This window comes from Cricetulus griseus (genome assembly GCF_003668045.3).
Source record: "Cricetulus griseus strain 17A/GY chromosome 1 unlocalized genomic scaffold, alternate assembly CriGri-PICRH-1.0 chr1_0, whole genome shotgun sequence".
Lineage (NCBI taxonomy): Eukaryota > Metazoa > Chordata > Mammalia > Rodentia > Cricetidae > Cricetulus > Cricetulus griseus.
In genome coordinates this window covers 267,579,477-267,600,347 of record NW_023276806.1, presented here as the reverse complement: position 1 = coordinate 267,600,347, position 20,871 = coordinate 267,579,477, and the positions used below count along the sequence as shown (strand labels likewise).

At 46.7% G+C, this 20,871-nt stretch overlaps 1 protein-coding gene across 1 annotated transcript in view; it reads left to right on the top strand.

The window, feature by feature from the left end:
* Window positions 1-9,469: 9,469 nt before the first annotated feature.
* Window positions 9,470-20,871, top strand: part of Ccdc6 (coiled-coil domain containing 6) — a 98,552-nt gene continuing 87,150 nt past the window's right edge. The window contains exon 1 of the mRNA XM_027395104.2: window positions 9,470-9,860. Coding sequence (XP_027250905.1) covers window positions 9,579-9,860 — 282 coding nt within the window. The 5' untranslated portion in view covers window positions 9,470-9,578. The remainder of the gene's footprint in view (window positions 9,861-20,871) is intronic.

Genomic DNA, 20,871 nt, shown 5'->3' with positions numbered 1-20,871 from the left:
CGAAGGTACTTAATGACGTTGAAGTGTGTGCTTCGAATCAAATGATATGCCTTTTGTCATGCAAATGATGAAGACAAATAAGGTTTTTGCTTTTCAGGGAGAGTGAGACACAATCACACACTTCCCCACCCCACCATTCTTGAAGGCTTCCACTGCTCCCAGGACCCACGGAAACGTCAGAGGTTCAGATGCAAACAGATATTGCCTGTCAGAGGCCAGCCACATCTAGATGCTCATTGTGTCCCCTGCACAATGGGGACACAATTTGGGTATAAACCCTGAGTTTATTCACTTGCACATGCATTCATCTACAGACTCATCTTTGCCCTCTACCCAATACTCAGGAATCTGGGCCATGAGGCACCAGACCTGCAGAAGGAGCCATGTTGTCTTTTCCCAGCATCCTCTGGGATCTCAGTACTTTCTGGAAGTTAATGTCTTGCCACAGAAAGTTCGTGCTGTGTCTGGGCTACAGATGAGGGAATGTGTACATCTAACTCCTTAAATTAATATAACTACAGAATATTTACCTAGTTAACATGGTAGCTGGTTAATATCATTTCCTACTGGTTATTCACTAGACTAAAATGTATTGACACCCAGTATTTTTAGTATTGATGATTGAACCAAGGAGACGGCTAACCCCACACATCCCACATTTACTTATTTGTTTATTCATTCACTTGTGGGTGTGCATATGGAGGTCAGAGACAACTTACTGCTTCTTTCCTTCCACCACCTGAGTCCTGTGGATTGGAAACTCAGATTGGCAAGTTGGTAGCTAGCACGTTTTCCTACTGAGCCATCTCACTGGCCGCAGCCCTTGTCACGTAGGCTAATCTCAACCTTTTGATCCTTCAGCCTCTAGCTCTTGAGTACTGGGGCTAGAAGTGTCTCACTAAACTTTATAGTGCTAACTATAGAGTTATGCCTCAATTTGGAAGCTGATACACATATTCATTAAATAAAATTTCCATAGCCAAACAATAGGTTGTCAGTGAGGATGCCATTCAAATGTCAGCAGATTCCAGTTGTGGTCCGTGCTCAGTGACCTAATGGAAGACTCTGGTGGTCTGCACTCCAGTTGATTAAGAGTTTGGGTAAAGATTACATGGCATGGTGATCAAATTCACGTGGAATCTAAAGTGTAAGAAGGCCCTGTATTCACAGAGGTAAGATTTCACAAGGTGAATTGGCTGAGAAAACAGACCATAACAAATGCACACCTGAGCGTAGGCTCCTCTGTGTCAGTGCTGTTGACACTTGGAGCTAAACAATTTTTCCTTTGTGAGGAGCTGTCTAGAGCCTGGTAAGATGTTTGGCTGCACCCCTGACTTTCTGGTCACTGGATTCTATTAACAACCCCAGTTATTACAACCAGAAATATTCCAAACATTGCCAAATGCTGCCCGAGAGATAAAAACTGCTTCTGGTTGAGAACAACTGACTTCATTTTTATCTTATACCGCTTGATTTCTTAGTTGTGGTAAGAGGGAGGTGGAGTTGAAACTGAAATCAAAGTTACCTGACTCCATATGGCATGCTCTTATCATGAAGAGTTAACTTGCAATGAAGGTAAATTCCCGTAGATAGAGCCCAAACCAAATAAAACAGACTATAACCCAAAGAAAGTGTCCTAAGAGTGAGTAATCGAAAACAAAAACAGGTGGTTAGGCCAGTAAAGGACCAAACAGCATGAGTGTGTAATACTAGCACCAGGAAATATTCAATGAAAGGAAGAAATGCTTCGAGATGGAGCCACTGATGAAAATAACCTTGTCTAGAGGAAATTCAAAGATGGGAGCAGAAGACCTGGAAGGAGTCACACACATTCAACCCAAGAGGGAAAGAAGCAGAGTTGAAGCTTGCCTTGGAAAACTTGGAGACTCAGGAAGTAAGCCAGTACAAGTCTTTTAATATTTTCCCTGAGTGAAATAAGAACTGGAGGCATTTTAAAAATTGTGATGAACAGTTGGCTGAGGTGGGGTTCTTAAGAGATGAGTCAATTTTATTGAAATTTCTTTTGAAGTTGACATCTTCAAGGGAGAAAGAGAAAAAGGAAGGAAAATGAAAAGAGAGAAAGAAAAAAGGAGAGAAAAGAGGAACGTGCTCACTATGAACAACCTAAAAAGTTCAGTTGACCAAAGAATAAAGGCAATTCTCCAAATGACAGAAACTTCCTTAACAAAAATTCCCCTTGAGTTTGGACTATACACAAGCCATGTCTGCTTCCACCTCACCCTTGGTGACAGACATGCACAAACCATCTTTGCATATATCAAGGAAGTTGTTAATGAACTTATACACTCTGGCAATTCTGTCCTCAACTTGACACACAATCTGTCTCCCTTCTACCAGAGTTCTGCCTCTGTGCACCTTGGTGACTGAACCTGAGAAAAGACCCCCCAGACAGTTTTTTTCAAGCAGAGAAACCCTTCAACAATACCTACAGTCTCTCTCCTTTCAAACAAATATGATTTTTTTTCTTTTACAATTTCACAGTTTTAACCTCATTTTTAATTAGATTGAATCATTTCCTTTTTATTGATGAGTAATGGACTCTTTGTATATTCAGAATACAACCATTAATCAGACATGTGATTTGCAAATATTTTCTTTCATTATTTGGGGTCCTCTTACACATGTTTTCCTGATATAAGTCTTTGAATCACAACTTATTATTTTTTATGAATTCTAGTTTTTCTGGGTTTTTTTTGTCTGTCACTTGTACTTTTTCAATTATATTTTGTCTTAAAAATTATGATTAAATTCACAAAGACTTTTTCCTAAGAATATATAGTTTCATTGGTTTGTTTGCTTTTCGAGACAGGTTTCTCTATGTACCTTAGGAGCCCATCCTGGCACTCACTCTGTAGACCAGGCTAGCCTCGAACTCATAGATTTGACTGCCTCTGCCTTTGCCTCCCAAGTGCTGGGATTAAAGGTGTGCACCATCACCACCTGAGTTTCATAACTTGTAGTTGAACTCATCATCTATTGGGGTTAATTTTTCCATGCCACTCAATAGATGGGGCCAACTCCATTACTTTGAACTTTTCCATTGAGCTACACTCCCAATCTAAACCAGAGGGCAGACTTTGTTATGTCCATAATCTACATCACTCAAACTCACCTGCGGCCCATCGTAGAGAGTACTGCTATAACTGCACATCTGGGGAAGGGCAGCCTCTGCAGATACTTATTCTCTGCACTTGGCACTTGATCTTAACTGGCGGGCTCAGTTACTGCTGTACACTTCCTAAAAGAGCTGCATAACTCACTATACATGTATATGTGCTTTCTATTTATTGTCGTTTCTTTTTGCTTCTCATTGAGCGCCCCCCCCATCCCACCACCGCCCTTTTTGATCTGTATACATTTTTATTAGATTGAGCAAGTATTGGCTGTTCTGTTCCATTCTGTGTGACTGGTTTGGAAGGCAAGCATTCCACTTGTTTCATTAGCCGCTTACTTTAAAATTTTAATCTAGCTGGGCAGTGGTGACACGTGTCTTTAATCCCAGCACTTGGGAGGCAGAAGCAGGCGGATCTCTGTGAGTTTGAGGCCAGCCTGGCCTACAGAGCAAGTTCCAGGACAGCCAGGGAAACACAGAGAAACCTTGTCTTGAAAAACCAAAATAATAAAATATCAATGTAAACTATTCAACAAAATAGTGAATAGAGTGCATACTCTCCACTATTCATTCTTTTCAAAACTTCTGCTGTGGACTTGCAAGGCTTTGAGATTGATCTGATTGGGGTGACATGGATGAAGACATGACAGATCCGTGCATAGCAAAGCTGGGTTCAGGTGGGCCTGTGCTCTAATGGAGACACAGCAGCAACAGCTACAAAGCTCAGAGAATTTATCACATACAGCTGAAGAAGGAGGTGGGTTAACAAACTTTGGTAGGGGTTCAGGTAAGGGAGTAGTCTCAGGCAGCAGTCACCAGAAGGAGGAAGCTGTGGTTGCTGTGGCTGATGATTTCTGCACATAGTCAACATCTGTGCTCAGACCAGGACACAGCATTGCCATTCCCATCAGCCTGAGGCATTACTGTCCTTGCCAAGGTCATGTTTGTGTCAACAACACATCTTCACTGAGGATATCATCTGCTTGCCAGTCTTCAGAATCCTAAATTCAGCTTCTCCTCTATTCTTTTGTTATTTAAAACTCCCTGAAACAGGTCATTATTATTGCTGTTGAGATTTAAATTGCCCTTATCTCTCATTGTTAGCTTATATTTCTATAGCCACTTTTTGTCTCTTCTGTCTGGTGTCATATAATATTGTTTTTATTTATCTGTAATTGTTCTTTACATTAAATGCTGGGTCATGGCTAAAAGTCTCTGGGAACCATTTTGTTCCATGACATTTACGTTGTACCTCCTGAATATGAACATCATTAGCTTCTGTTTTTCAGAACTCTGAAGAGTTCTCAGTCACCCCCACTTTACATGTTGCCCTCCCTCTTTGCTCTCCAGGTGCCTACTAGATTAATGCTGGTCCTGTCCCTTAAATATATCTCATCTGCTCTTATTTTTTTGTAAATCTCTGGATCTCTCTCTGCAGCATCCTAAGGTCCTCGGTCCTTTCTCCTCTTTGCTAATTAATCTCCTGAGAGCTTTAAATTTTAGCTATTTTAAAAACTGAACGAGGGTTGGAGAGACGGCTCAGTGGTTAAGAGCACTGGCTGCTTTTCCACAGGACCTGGGATTCAATTCCCAGCACCCATATGGTGGCTCACAATCATCTTTAGCACCAGTGCCAAGGGATCTCGTGCCCTCTTCTGGTCTTACAGGCACTGCACATACAGGGTGTACAGATTTAACACACTGACTAAACACCCATGCACATTAAAAACAAGCAAACAAATGAAAAGGAAGGAGTGTTCAGGTGTCTGCTGTCACTAGGCCATATGCTCCCATCTGGAACAAGACAACCAATCCCAGCAGATTAAGAACTGTAGCACAAATAATAAAAACCCAGAGACAGATACTGAGGCTAAAGCTGAAGATCAGAGAAGCAAAGCAGCCAGCCACTAGAGCGTTCTCACCTCTACCAACGCTCAGAGGACTGAAGGGGCAATCCACTGAACCTCAGACTGTTCCCTACTGCACTAATCCTCAGACTACATGGCTCTCCACCAAACCTCTAAATCCTGAGATCCTGTCTCCTCCTACCTTATATTCCTCTCCAGTGCTGGTATTAAAAGTGTGGGGTCCCAAGTGCTGGGATTATCTTTGTGTAAGCTCTGTTTCTTTTTCAGTCTGGATCAATTTTGGTAGCTCAGGGTGGTTTTGAACTAATGGAAATCCATCTGCCCCTGTCTCCCATGTACTGGGATTAAAGGTGTGTACCATCACAGCCTGGCTTCCATGGCCTGTGACTAGCTTTGCACTCTGATATTCAGGCAAGTTTTATTTGTTACATCATAAACAAAATATCACCACAAAACAACTGCCTGGATAAATCCACTCCACGTTGGTGGTTAGAACAAAGCACAAGGACAATGCCTAGCCACACAAGACAGAATAACCCTCTTGACTAATGTGACTGGTTTGTGTTCTTTTGTCAACTATTTGCCAGATGATACCTTGTGTACACCTCCCTAGTCAAAACTTATCAGATCATTCAATTACCAAGTACAATATCCACAAGTATCTTGTCCCACAGTTTCTCTAGTGTGTAATGTCGTAGCAAAAAAAAAAAAAAAAAAAAAAAAAAAAAAAAACTACATAAACCTAACTTTTGCTTTTAAAAAACTTAAATACACTTTGGGCATATGCATTCCATAAATACTACCATCCTTAAACCTCTTTTAGGTTTTGGGCCCCAGGTCACACTTTGAACAATTTAAATGACAGGAGACTGCATGTCTGGCCGCTTGGGCAGATGGGAGATTTACACAGCAAAGGCATTGCCAAACTGATTTCTTAAGTCCATCAGTGTTGTTATTTTCCTATAGTTTTTACCTGGGGTCATCTTGCCCACTGAGCAGAATTATGCTTTTCCTGATAAGAGCACAGAGGACTTAATGGGCAGACCAGGCTTAATTGTGGCTGTGACCCTGTGCTGACCCCTTGAGCTGACCCTTAGAGGTGCCTTCTTTGCTCTGGGGATGGGCCTAATGGTTGGTAAATCAGAGGTGTCTCCTTTTGTTATAGGAATGGGGCCTAATTGGAGGTCAATCCTAGCGAACAAACATTTACATCCTGGCATGCTAAATTTCCCTTATCTCTAAAGGGCCTGGTTGGCACCCTACTTCTCCTCGGGGCATTTTGGAGGCAGAACTCCTTTAGCTAAATAACACTGTGTAACTTAATGCCTCCCAAGCAAGTCTAGCAGTAAGTCCATAACATCAAGTCTAGAGTTTCTTCTACATCACTAGCAGAGCAGCTGTTTCTGTGGTGGGTGTGGGTGTGGTGGGCGGCAATCCTGGCAGTGTCTGAAGACATTTCTGGTTGGCACACTACAGGCATCTAGCAAGCAGAGCAGAGGTGTGCGGATTAAGAAAACAAACATCTTAAAATGCACACTGTAGCTCACTCCAACAAAAACTATTTAGCCTCAATTGGCATGGCCAATGTTCAGATCCCCCTTCAAGGCCCAGGGGCAGACAGGTTCTAAACAGTGTGAACTACCTTTTTGAAATTGATTGTCCCATGGGAGCGTTTTCTACAGCTAGCCAGTCCACATTTGGTTCACTCTAAGTCTGTTTAAAACGCCAGTAGTGGGACCCCTGAATCCACCAAGTCATTCAGGGTTTGAGTGATGTTATATGGATCTGATATTGACGAAACCAGTGACATCTATATGGTCATTACAATTAGTCCACTAAAATTTCCTATGACTAGGCCACTGTTTTTATGGCGGCACTGAGAACATTAAAGTTTTAAGGGTATCCAGCAAATCAAAATGAAAAAAAGAAAAGGTATTTGATAATAATTTTAATGTCGCCGCCACCTGCCCCTAAACTGCAAGGCACCCCTTTCCTTCGTCCACATATCTTATCACTTACAGTCAGGGTGAAACTGATTTCATTATTTTTGCAATTGAGGTGCTAATTTAAATGTGCCTCTTCCATCTCCGGGGAACTCAGGCTAACTCTGATTCATTTCCACTGGAAAGCTGAGGAGTTCTATAAAGATCCCATCTATTTTGTAGCTGGTGTTTTCATTGTAATACTATTACCGAACCAGTGTCGTGACAAATCGTCCGTTTATGAGGAGAATCACTTCTACAAGATGTAGAAAATTAGACACGCTTCTGTTCTGCAGTAACAATAAAAAAATGGACGGAGTGGGTGGGGGGTCCTCCAACTTATTCCCATCTGTACCAGCAGATGAACTTTTTTCTAACATCTTCCAAAACCGATCAGTAACTACAAATACTATGTAAAAAAAAAAAAAAATGCAGTCCCCCAAATCCTAAGGAAGACCAAGACATTCTCAAGTTTATACAGACATGGGCCCTTTAAGAAAACCAGGCACTTCTAACTCCACCCCTCTGCCGACTGGAAGCCTGCAGGTCGCTTTCCCAAGGCTGTTAGTTTTAGTGATAAACACCAGAGAGCTAACTTGCCCCCTTACCCTGCCTGGAAGGAATGTTCCCGAGGCTGTAAGCCCTCTAAAAGTGGCAGTCTGGAGGTGGGGTGGGAAAAGAACAATAGAAAACTTGTTAAGTCTGGAAGCCACGCCCACCCCAGACTGCCCCGCACTGAATAAAGCGGAAAGAATGTAGTTAAATCCCAGTCCCCGGCAGTGTTCTCCTTACCCCCCATCCATCTCACCCTGAGTCGGTTTTCCAGAAGCTTCCCGTAAGGGAAGGAGCTGGGTGTCTCCAGTCCCAGACCCAACATGGCAAAGTCAAAGAGCCAAGTAAACTTAAGTGACAAAGTGGTTCCCTGGGCATAGGCTTATTTAGATTGGCGGTGTTATTGTTAAATTCTGCTTCACCGACGGCGTTTTCAGAAGTCCCCTAGCTCTAAACTGAAGAATGTCTAGGGGAAGTTTGGGGAGCTCACTGCAGACGGCATTTCTGAGTTGACTAGAAGCAGCCATCTTGGTAAAGATGAGGTCAAGGTTCCTCCCTTGGCAGGTTGAGTTTATTCGAAGGTGAGTCCAGGTCAAATGTAGGCGTAAAGGACAAGGGGAGTGGGATTAGCAACCAGGAAAGCGGTTTCTTAAGTCATACTAAATGCTTTATAAAACTCCTAGGAGCAGTTGACAGCTAGGAAACACTTTTTACCCACCCCACCCCGCCCCCTTTTTGCGTTTTTTTTTGTTTCCATGAGTTTGTTCTTCCGTTGACTAAACTTGGATAATAAAACCCGTCTGGTCAGTTTCACTTTCCAATTTTTACCCATAAGTGAAAGCTGTTTTGTATCAGCGGGGTGGTGAAGTGTTTAGACCCCTTTCACCTGCCAGGCGAGTTTCCTGCAAGCCCTTCTAGGAGGGACGGGCCTAACAGTATTTGAGCTTCTGATTGTTTGAGGCTGGCTCTCTATGGTAGTAATTACGGTTTTATTTTTACCTCCTGGAGTTTTGTAGGAGTCGGTGAGTGGTAATAATGGTTATACAGTTCCCTCACTTAATCGTGGCTATTTGTTTAGCATTGTGCCTGCAGTTGCTTTGGAAAATTGGCACTTGAAGTGTGTTTCAACCCCTCTGAAAAAAAACAAAAAACAAAAAACAAAAAACAAACCAGAAAAACAAAATCCGGTTTCTTGACTAGACCAATCTTCCAGTCGTAATCCTATTTTGTGTCCCGTGCAGACAGAGTTTGCAAGATGCAAAGGGTGGAGGGGGCTGCGCTTGGTTTAAACAACTGGACGAAGGGGGCTTGTTTTCTCTGCAAGATTCTTTCCCAAGCAAGGCTAACCTGTGGCTGCCGTCGTGTCGTGCCCTCCCTCCCTCCCCCCCCGGGGGGGGTCACTGCAGGGGAACTTTCTGTTCCTAGCTCCAAGCGATCCTCCGCAAGAAGCAGCCAGAGAGGTCCACGCGCGCCGGCGCCGAACGAAGGTGCCAGGCTACAGCTCGGCGGGGCTGGGAGGGTGGGGTGGACCGAGGAGCCCGGCTGCCCCTCCCACGTGTCCCGGCACCTGCAGGGCTGGCGCGGCCATGGAGTCCGCCTTTCTCCGGAAGAGGCGGCGCGGCCGTGGGCTGGGGCCTGGGACGCAGGGGCCCGGGGCGGGAGCACGTGCGCGGGAAGGCGGCGCGGACCCGAGCGTGTGAGCGTGTGTGTGCAAGCTGATCACCGCCGCCGCCGCCGCCGCCGCCGCGCGCCGGGCTGGGGTGGGGCTGGGGCTGCGGGGACGTCCCCCGCGGAGCGCGCCAGGCCTCGGCGCTGCAGTACTGCCCGAGTCCGGGCGGGGTCTCTGTTCCCTGGCGGTGCAGCTCGCGCGGCCGCGGGAAGCGCCCTCTCTTTCTCCCCGCCGCCGCGCGCGTCTGCGCCTGCCGCCCGCGCCGCGCTCTCAGCTCCCTGCTCCCCGCCGCGCGCCCGGCCCCGCCCACTCGCCGCGCGCCCGGTCCTCCGCGCCCGGCTCCCCGGCTCCTCCGCGCCCCGGCTCGCCCCGCCATGGCGGACAGCGCGAGCGAGAGTGATACCGACGCGGCGGGCGGCGGCCCGGCAGCCATGCAGTCGTCCTGCTCGGCGACCTCGGGCGGCAGCGGCGGGGGCGGCGGCGGGAAGTCGGGGGGCATTGTCATCTCGCCGTTCCGCCTGGAGGAGCTCACCAACCGCCTGGCCTCGCTGCAGCAGGAGAACAAGGTGCTCAAGATCGAGCTGGAGACCTACAAACTCAAGTGCAAGGCGCTGCAGGAGGAGAACCGCGACCTGCGCAAAGCCAGCGTGACCATCGTGAGTGCGCCCCGCCGACCGGGAGGACCCCCGAGGGCGCGCCCCCGCGAGGGGCTGCGGGCCTGCGGGCACAGGGAGTCGGCCCCGGGGTCCGCGCGTGCCCTCCCTCCCTTGGGGTGTTGGAGGTGCCTGGCGAAGACACCCCCCCACGTCTCCTCTTCGCCCGGGGTGGAGGCCCCTCAGAGGCTGAGCTGGAGGCTGGCGGCGTGGCTTGGGGGGCGGGGTGGGACTCCCTGGGTCCTGTGGTGTCTGAACGCTCCGAATCCGGGGACGCCCTCCCCCACGAGTGCTCATGAGTGGACGTAGCTGGGGGGTCTGTTTGGGGGCTGGTGGGGGAGGCGGGGTGTGTCGCTGGGCTGGGCACCCAGTTGGCAGGAGGACGGCGCTTTGCTGGATCGCCGGCGCAGGGGGAGGGAGAGAGTGGCTCGGAATCCGGGAAGTGGAGTTTTCTGGCCAGGATGGAGAGGGAAGGGCGGGCACTGGGGCTACACCAGTCCCTCGTTCGGAATCCCTGTCCTTTTGGACTGGGAGGGTGGGCGGGTACAGAGTAGAGGGGGGTGTAGCGTCTGGCACTGGCTGGGACGGGGTTGGAGCTGAAGCCAGGATGGAGGGTGGCCGCTGGGACTGCCTGGCTGAGCAAGGATGTACGTGCGTCTCCTTCATTGGTGGTGGAGTGCTTAGGAGTACTTGCCTGTGAGTCTAGGTACTTGACGGGAACATAGGCCATCTGTTCTGTTTCTACCTGGCCCCTCGAGGCTCCCTGGAAGAGGGTAAGATTAGTCTGAGATCAGCCTCCTGGTGTAGCAGAGTGGAAAGGCCCCCGTAGCGGTGATGAGGCGAAACGTAACTAGAAAAAGTACGCGTTGTGCTCTCACCTCCCATCCTTGCCAACTCCACGTCATTAACATGCAGAATCCCCCACAGACAACCCTATTCAGATCAAAACAGTTTCCCAGCCAGCAGCACGGAAGAAAATGTCAAGAAATCAAGGAGGATAAATTGCCAGAGCCGCTTGCACACAGCTGATTAGACAAAACCTTCCAATGGAGAAAAGAAATTTGGTGATGGGTCAAGGATCACATCCTGGAAACGAAAACGGGACAAATTTAAGCTGCCTTTGTGCAAAAAAAAAAAAAAAAAAAAAAAAAAAGTGAAGTGTGTGTGTTCCCTGTGCCTGGCTTTTACATGGCCTTTCTTGGTTTGTGTAGATAGCAGGTTTCCACCAAAGAGGCAGTGTGATTTGCAACCTAAATAGCAGTTGGTTTTGCAGAAAGGCATCTTGCTTGCTCTCATCCAGCCCCGTTCAGTGGAACTGGACCCATAAGCATGCCTCTCCAGGCTGCAAGTTATTGGTTCGGCCTTTTGATAGGAAAGGAGAGCGATTTGTGGAGTTGGTTTGCAAGCCTCCAGTTTTCCTTGCCTAAGAGGGGACTTGGCAGAATTGAGTTGGAGCAGAGTACATCGGTGGAGGTTGTTTAAGATTGGATGTAAATGAAAACCATTTTTAAATACGTTGTAAAAGAGAACATTAGTCTTTTCAGACCCTGAGCCTTGAAAAAGAACAGAACTTACAGGAGAGGGTACCTCTGGCCTCTTTCCTGCAGGTTGGACTGTTTAGAGGCAGGAGACACTATGAAAGGGTTATCTGTTTGACCTGTTAACCTATAAGTAGGTCTGTCACTTGTACACAGACACAGTGGCCTTGCAGGGACAAACATGTTTCTTTCTGGTGTGCAAGCCCAGAAGCCTCCTCAATACTTGCAACTGTGGGTAAGGTGGCAGCTTTGTTTCTTAACATCACTCTCAACTACAGCTAACACACAGTCAGAGCCTTGTATAAGTGTTTTGTAGTCCTAGCCAGTAATGCTCTTAAATTGTTCATGCTGACCAGTTTGCAAAGGTGGGGCAGGTCTTGTTTTTTTTTTTTTGTTTTGTTTTGTTTTGTTTTTGTTTTGTTTTTCTTAAATCACTAATGTATTCAGGGAGATTAAAGTGCACGTGCTCTACCTGAGTCCCTCATTCTTGGTAGGTGTTAGGAGCTAATAATCTTGTGCAGCAACCCCTTTTGATCTGAGGTGAAGACTGGGCATGGGGTGGGGTCCAACCTCTCCATTGGTTTATAGATGCAGAGCAGAACGACACCTGTAGAGTTTATACCAGCCTCAAGCTGTGTGTATTTCCTAATCAACCCGATTGGGAAGGCTCTGACAAGGCTGAGGTAGTTAAAGGAGGCCTCTGCTGTTTGCCACAATTGTAGTTAATTTAACTGGAAAATCAGTACCATCATCCCCTTTCTTGCTTCCGGCTCTCATTAGTTCTTCTAATTATAACATGAACTTCCATGTTCATCAACGCTAAAGGTGGCGAAGGCTGTGCTTGGACACCTTCAGGAAGATGTGTTGAACTTAACTTTTCCTTAGAGGAGTTCCCTCGGAAAAATTAGGTTTAGTTTTTTAGAGTTGGTTTAAGTTCTCAGCAAAAATCAGCATCAAGTCATTTCTTCCTCTTGCTTGCTACACCTTGTAGACACAGCCTCCTCCACCACCACCACCAAGAATGCCAGAGTGGTGAGTTTGTTAGAGTTGCAGGTCCCGTGTCCCACCTGTATGGTTTACATCACGGCTCACTGGGAGTTGTATATTGTATGGGCTTGGATAAATATGCAAAGACATCACTCACTGGAAGTATAAGGAGAATTCTGCCATCGTAGTAATTCTGTCCTTTTTTTCTTCCTCCTTGGAAACTACTGAAGCCTTAACTGTAGATTTGCCTTTCCCAGGATGTTATATGTTATGTGTGAAAACAGGTTGGGTTCTGTCAACTTGGAGGAATGAACTGAAGGATCCTCCATGCTCTTGGTGTGTGTGTGTGTGTGTGTGTGTGTATGGAGGTCTGACATTGTCTTTCTTAATTCATCTCTCTCTCATATGTTGAGGCCAGGTCTTTCTCGCTTGCATCCACAGCCTGCAGATTAGATTAGTCTAGTTAGCCAGCTTACTTAGGGGCCCCTCTGCTCCCCCTCCTAAGAGGTGGTTTCGAGGCCCAGCCAGCATTCGTGGACTTTACTTGGGTTAAGGGAATCGGAACCTAACCCTCGCGACTGTAGAGCAGGTGACCTCTCTCCCCAGCCCCTCTGCAATATTGACTTTTATGGCTTGTTTCTTTTTAGTGCTTGGCTGTAACCATTTATCTCTATCTACTGAAGGACATTTTAGTTGCTTGCAAGTCCTGGCAGTTGTGAATAAATATGCCTTAAACATTCACATCCATTTGTCTAGACAAGATTTCAGCCCAATTTGGGTAAATACCCAGGATTAGGGTTGCTGGGTTATGTGGTAACTGCATGTTTACTTTTGTAAGTAATTGCCAAACTGTGTTCCAAAGTGCCTGGAAGTGTTTTCATCCCCACCAGCGTTAAGTGAAGTTTGGGGTGCTCTTCCCCTCCTCGCCAAATGCCAGTCCTGCCGCTTTGGGATTTTGTTCTTTTTCACAGGCTCCTGGCAGCGCTTCACAGCTGAACCTCTTTTTCCACAGTCAGGTTCAAGGCAGATAGAAGCTCTAGCCATTGGGCTCCCCTGTCTCTTCTGGTGTAGGTGGCTCATTTCCACAAGTCCTCGGCATCCCTGTAGCAAGAAGTTGCCATGGCCTGTGGGGAGAATGACCTGTTTCAGGCCTCTTCTCTAGGACTGTGCATCCTATGGGGGCAGGGGGCAGAGCGAGTCTTCAGTGTAATTTAGCTGGGGCTTAGAGGGCGCCTGGAGTGTTTTGAGTGATTATCCAATTTTCCCTGTTAAATCAGCAGTGGAGCCAAGCTACTGATTATAGATGACAATTTCTCTCTCTCTCTCTTTTGGAGTGGGAAAATAAACACAAACCAAATCCTTAGTCACTCCTCTGAATGGTGTTTATTGCTAGTCCAGATCAGTCTGGTAAACCCTGGGAGAATGTGGTCTCAGAGCCTGAGGGTGGTCCAGGGTGATTGGTCCCTGCAAAGGTGTGGAAGGACAGTCACAGATGGCCACTCTGGGGTTTCGGAGTTCTCAGCCAGCTGCTGGTGTTCCCATGTGTGAGCAGTGCTCTGCTGTCTGCTACACAGGTGTGTATGTCTTTTCTTGATAGGCCCAGACACTCGGTGTGTTTAGTTTGGAAATGAAGGTCTGTAATGAATTACTAGAATTTAAGGGTCTTTCTGACTGTAGAACAAATCCTTTATAGTACAGAAATAAAAAAAAAATTTAAAGATTTTTATGTATTTGCCTGTATGCATGTATGTGTACCACATTCTTGCAGTACCCTCAGCAGCCAGAAGAGGGAGTTGGGTCCTTTGGAACTGGAATGGAGAGGTGGATGAGAACTGCCATGTAGGTTCTGGGAACTGAATTAAGGTCTTCTGGAGAGCAGCTAGTGGTCATAACCTTGGAGCCATCTCTCAAGTACAATACAAAAGCGATTGGAAGTGGTAGCCTAAAACAGTGGCCGAATGCCATGTGTAGAAGAAACTCCTGATGGCCTGTCCACCAACAATGGTGTACTTATCCAGTGAAGGACACCCTATATATAGTTCATGATATATTTGCGAATATTTTATTTCCTGTGGAGTCTCATGTAGCAGGTTTCCATTTTTAAGACTTAATTTTGGCAGGCCGATCAGTTTTGTCCCTGGAAAAAGGAGGAGTGTCTTTCCTCCCTTTTCTAGAAAAACAAAACGTATTTTAGGTTCTTAAGAAGACATCCACTTAAAACAGTTTTGAGGGAGATGGGAGCTCAGTGTTGGGTCTGTCTGTACACTGCTCTTAAAGAGGCTGTCCTTGCATATTCTGCATTGAAAGTTTGTATTTATCTGTCTGTTTACGGCTGTGAGAGTGTCTTCTGTCTTCTGGGTGTCTCATACAAAACACCCCAAACCTGAAGGAGGTTACCACATTCTTTTGTAGTCCTCTTGTTGTCTGTTTGCTAGAAGTGGGACTGGTCAGGTTCATGGGGACTGCTGTGTTCAAGACTAGGGAAACCAGAAACCAGTCTTAAGCAAGCAGCAATGCTGCTTGAACTTTACATTTGTTCTCTCTCAGTCCAGGTCAGCTTTCTGTTGATTGCCCAGGCTGTGTGACTGACCCTACTCGCTTCCCAGCCATACTGGTTCTCCTGATCTGCTGGCCAATGTGCATTTTCTGAGCCCACACAAGCCTGAACTGAGGTCCCAGCCCCATCTGGCTATACCCCTGGTGTATTTTGCTCTTCTCCACTCTACCCTCACTTCTCCAGAGTGAATTCTAGTAGCTTCTGCTATCTCCACACCCAGTGTGCCCTGGCAGTGATGCTTGATGAGCCATAATCGGGCAGTCTCAGAACTCACCTGTCAGCACCCCCATCATCTTCAGGAGAGGTGGGTCTTCCTGTAGAGTCAGACGTCTTTGTCCATTTTTCTACACATCTGGCATCCAGGAGACACACTAGGGTTGGTGTGAGTTGGCTGGGGGGTGGGGTGGGGGTTGGGGGAGAGGCTCTGTTTAGGTTGACTTTCTGGGGTTCAGGTTTTGTCACCTGCACTTTATGTTCATAGGCACTTCTGCCATCCCAGCAAACCACATCTTCATGGTTTGCCAAATAGAATAGTGGATACACTGTATATTGTGGGGACTCACTGCAGCCAGTGTGCCCTAAGCCCTGGCTTCTACCTTGTAGGCTACCTTGTAGCACATACCTGAATGTTGCTGCTACATTTCACTTGCAAGGGGACAAAGTGTCTTCAGATTGAGTTTCCAAGGAAGGCCTGGGACAGAAGCAAGACTGTTGGAAGTGCTCATGTTCACATTTGCTGTTTTGGTGGTGTTGATGGAGACACATCATTCCAGATGGTCCCTATGGCTTCTAACCCCCTACACTGCCTCTAGGGAACACCCATGGCCATCATAGGGTGGCTAGACTGTATAGAATCAGGGGACCTGGGACTTGACTTGAAGAAGGGTGTGAGAATTTGAGTCCAGAGCTGTCCATTGGCAATGATGCTCTGAGTGGAGGTGAGGAGTCCATGCACACTGGAGTTGCCTACTGCATGCTTTGTTCTGCCTGAAATCATGCCTTGCGGATGTAACAGCATTTACACCTGGCAGTGCTAACTAATGCCTGTGTTTAATATGCAGCAAGGCTGAGTGAGCCATGTTTCTTGTCCTTCGGCATAATATTTTCCTCAGTGGGGAGGCATTGCATTTTCTCCTCAATCACAGTGCCAGTTGCTTTAAGGTATATTGAATTATTGTCAAAGCTAGCAGAGTAAATGCTCACAGGTTCAGTGTTCCTGACAGGAAGAGATGCGCTAGAAAACACTTGTAATGGCCAGGACCTTGGAATGGGAGCTTACAGATTTGTTTTGCCTTCCACAGATTGTGTGTGTGTGTGTGTTTCTGGTTTCTGGTTTTCTGATATAGTGTGAGGCTTTTCCCCACACCCATGTCAATGAGTTGCAAATACCGCTTTAACTCTGAGGGATAAGGGATAAGAATAATGAAAAATCAGGGTGCAGACTCTGCAATATGACTGCTGGTCGTTTAGAATCACTGCTCTTTCCATGTCTCTGGATCCAGTGTGGAGTGTGTTTTATTTAAAAATTTGTTTAATTAGTGTATGTTCACTGTATAAGTTGGTGGTTTTCCTAAGGACATTTCCATCCAGGTATGTCATATGCTTGGACCTTGTTTCTCACGTATTGTCATGCCCCCCCCCCACCCCATCCTTTACCTCTATTTCCCCATAAAGGCACAAGATGACATCTAGTAAGTATAGCTTTAAAGTGACAGGAGCTGGTCCCTGGTGATTATACCTGACCTTCTGTGGGCCAGGTACTAAAAAATATCCAGAGGGACTTTGGGGACTCCTCTGATGCTCACCCAGGACCACACCTGACTTTCTCCATCTTGGCCCTGGCTGGGTACTGCAGGCAGTTGAGTGCAGAGGGAATTGTGGCTTGACCTCCAGCCTAGAGGGTCTGCTCCCCAGTACCCCTTGCAAGGAAGAAAGAAGTCAGTACATGCACCTTCAGGGTTTCTGAACCAGGGCCCTTCTCCCTTTGGCTTTCCTAAATAAAGTTCATCTATCTTGATAAGTATCTACAAGGAAAGCGAGGTGTCAAAGCTCCTCAGTGCTCCATTCCCCTGTAGTTTCTCTTGTAAGCGGGGAGATGTCAAGAGCTGTCGCTCAGTTTATCTGTGTTGACGTGGCTTACTGCCTTTTGTTTATTTTTAATTTTCCTTTTTATGTGGTGGTGATGGAAAGGAAATATCACTGATATTTAAGTTTTGTGATTTGCGTCTGGCAGCATAGCAGACAGCCCTCGGTGGTTCTCTCCCACCTTCCTTTCATAGAATGCTTTGTAGGGGGGAAACCAGACTGTCAAAAGATTTTTAACCCAAAACTGGGAAAGCAAAAGACAATGAACGTAAGGTAAAGTTAATCATCGAGAGGATTTTTCTGGGCAGGTTTGAATCCCAGCCAGTTAAAAGCCCAATGCTGATGGATGGGGCTAATCTTCCACACATCTGTTTCAGATCAATCTAGCCCCGGAGGAGGCCAGGTGTGCCTCCAGTATGATCTGCTTAATACCCACCAGGGCATCTTAGGGCACTGGGGAATCAAATGAGGCCATGCTCCTGGGGAGTGGAGGTGGGGTGTCCTCACAGACATAGGTCATCATTCATAAGGGCTTCCCAAAGAAGGAAAGAGGAAGTGAAAGCATGTGGACCTTGGATTATGGGCGTTCTTCAGCTTAGAAACCTAGTTGCCTGTGTGTGGAATGTTCCATGTGTTGTTGGTACGGAATCTTTTTCAGAATGGGCCTTGAGAGATTAAATGAGGTGGGGCTAAAAGATGGGTGTTCCGTGTAGAAGTAATTCCTTAGCCTGTGAAATTATTGTGTTTGTTCAGTTATCCAGAAACACCAAAAAACAAAACAAAACAAAAAAGCAAAACCGATTCTGCTGAGAGTTGTTTTGTGAGGAAGGGGGTTCTTCACTTGATGAACCTTACCCATTCAGAGCCCACACACCGACAGTCACTTAGTGGCTCCAGAGGGTTGAGGTGATGAGATTGAATATAAACAATTGGCTACAAGCTTTTAGTGTGTTTGTTGCCAGAGAGCTCATAAAGCAGGTGGGTGGCCACCTGCCACTTTCAACCCCGGGTACTACTGTGAAGGCCTGTGTCTTCTGGAAGGAACATGAACTCTTAGACACCTCTGAACCTTGAGCACAAGGAGTTCATCATAGGAAACTGTCAGGCACCTGGAGGCGAGGCCAGTAACCTTTTCATTGCAATGGAAGATTCAGGGCCTCGGGTGCATTCAGACTATTGTGTAGTGTCACCACTAATCACATCCAGAACTCTTAGTGTCCCCACTTTCTCTCCCTTGTGATCTCTTTTAATAATCATTGTATTTATTTATTCATGTTATTTGTCTGTGGTGTGCCGGGTGGAAACCATGTCTTCTGCATACTGGGCGAGGACTCTCCCATTGAGTGATGTGCATGACTCGACTCCATATTTATTTACTTGTGTGTATGTTTCTGTATGGGGGAGAGAGAGAGAGGGAGGGAGGGAGAGAGAGAGGGAGGGAGAGAGAGAGAGAGAGAGAGAGGGAGAGAAAGAGAGAGAGAGAGAGAGAGAGTATGTATGAGGGGGCAGAGGTGGACATTGGGTGTCCTCCAATGTGTTGCTCTCTACTTTCTTGAGACAGGGTTTCACAGAACCTGGAACTCACCGGTTGGCTAGACTGATGCTAGCCGCCAGGGCTCCTCTTGCCTCTGCCTACCCAGTGCTGGGATTCCATGCAAGTGCTAGCTGCTGGGCCTCGTGTTTTATGTGGATGCTGCTGTGCTGGCAAGTTTCATGTCAGCTTGATACAAGCTAGAGTCATTTATGAAGAGGGAACTTGAGGCAATGGCCCCACCCAATTGGCCTGTGGGCAAGCATGTGGGTGGCATATTTTCTTGATTAAGGGAGAATGCAGAACTCACTGTGAGCAGTGTCACCCCTGGGCAGAAGGTCCTGGGTTCTATAAGAAAGCAGGCTGAGAAAGCCATGAGGAGCAAAGGCAGTAAGCACCATCCCTCCATGGCTTCTGTATCAGCTCCTGCCTCCAGGTTCCTGCTTTGAGTTTCTCCCCGACTTCCTCAGATGGTGGACTATAATCCCTCAATTTAGGTCCTTATGTCTGAGGCCAACTTCTTTATCCACTGGCCACCTCTGTTCGAGTTCCTTCTTTTTTAAAAGACAAACCCTGATCTACTAAAGCAGTTAGCTGTTAATGTCCAGGAAGTGAAGTTAGAGTTGATGTAGCTCAGGTGTCGTTGATCTCTTGCTCCAACATAAGTTTTTATTACCTGCTTTCTGGTTTTTCTTGACCATGTGACAGTTATGCACAGTGCCCTGGCCCTGTACTTGGCGGCACTGATGCCCTAGTTTGTATGGGCGCCTAAAGAGAGAAGGGACTTGCTTGTTACAGATCATTAGCCTTTTTAAAATGTAAATTCACTAATATTAAAATGGAAAACATTTCATTTTTCTGAACTGAATTTTGAGTAAACTATTACTTGAAGGAACAAAGAAAGCCTTATGGAATTCCTGGCAATATTTTCCCACTTCGAAGTCTTTTTTCTTTTCTTTTCTTTTAATGTATGTGACTGTTTGCCTGCATGTATGTATGTGTGTGCAGTTCTCACAGAGTTAAGGGTGTTACGTACCCTGGACCTGGAGTTACAGAAGGTTGTGAGCTGCCACATGGATGTTGGGAACTGAACCAGGGCCTGTGGAAGAGCAGCCCAATGCTCTTAACTACTGAGCCTCTTCTCCAGCCTCTTGCAAGTCTTTTGTTTGTCACTGTGATGAGAGAGATACCAAGGGGAGGATTTTGCTCTCATCTTCTCATTTCCATTTCATATTTATGTCTCTGTGTGTCGGTGTCTCTGTGTGTGTTCCCTGATGGGCATGTAGAATGTAGAATTCTGAGGACAACTTGAGGGAGTCTGTACTTTCCTCCCACCAGGTAGGACTCAGAGATGGAACTCAGGTGGGCAGGCTTGGCAGTAAACACCTTTACCCTTGAGCCTTCTCTCAGGTACCACATCGACTCATTGACTCCTCACTGTGCTCCTACGGATCAGTACCTCTCATGTTTGCTGTGAACCCAACAGGTGTGCTGAGGTTTCATTATCTGGGGTGGGGCAAGGGGTGTGCCTCATGATTTTCAGGTGAGGCCATCTTTTGAACTTGAGTCTGGGCTTCAAACCTAAAGCTCACTGTAACAGCCGGTGGGAGGGTGGTGTATTAATTTAGACGGTTTGGTCTTGATCTAGTTGTAGGCATTTGCTTTTGGTTTCCATATATTTAGTTCATTCATTAAGGTCATCAGGACCGCCCTATCCATAGAAGATTTCCCAGGATGCTGGGCTTAGGGGAGCGTTGCCAGGACAGCAGACTCTGTCTGGGGAAAGCATCCACAGCAGAGAGGGTGTCTGCACTGTCTGGGGCTTGTCCTGCTGCCTTTCTGACTGGCTCACCGTGCAGCACTACATCGGGGTTCACCACAAGTTATTCCATGTCATTTGTTCACACCCCAGGCCGGAGTCAGTTTCTAATGCTTTGCTTACGTTACAATCTGTGCTTAAAACTAGCCTGGTTAGCATAGCACAAGGAGACCCCCCCCCCAACAAATATATTGAGCACCTGCTGCATGTCAGGAAACTTAGCCTTTTTGTGTCACTGAGGAGAGGTGGGTGGCTGGCTTGGCTTGAGATGAGAGAGAGGTCTGCAGTCAGAGGGTTTGTTCTAGCACAGTGGTTCTCAACCTTCCTAAGGTTGTGATCCTGTCATCAGTTCCTCATGCTGTGCTTCCTAACAGTGATTAAGAATCATAATGTAAATATCTGATATGCAACCCACAGGTGGAGAACCACTATTCTAGAAGGAGGCCAGTTTTTAGCCAAGACATGAAGGAGAGACTGGATTTAACCTAGAGGAAGAG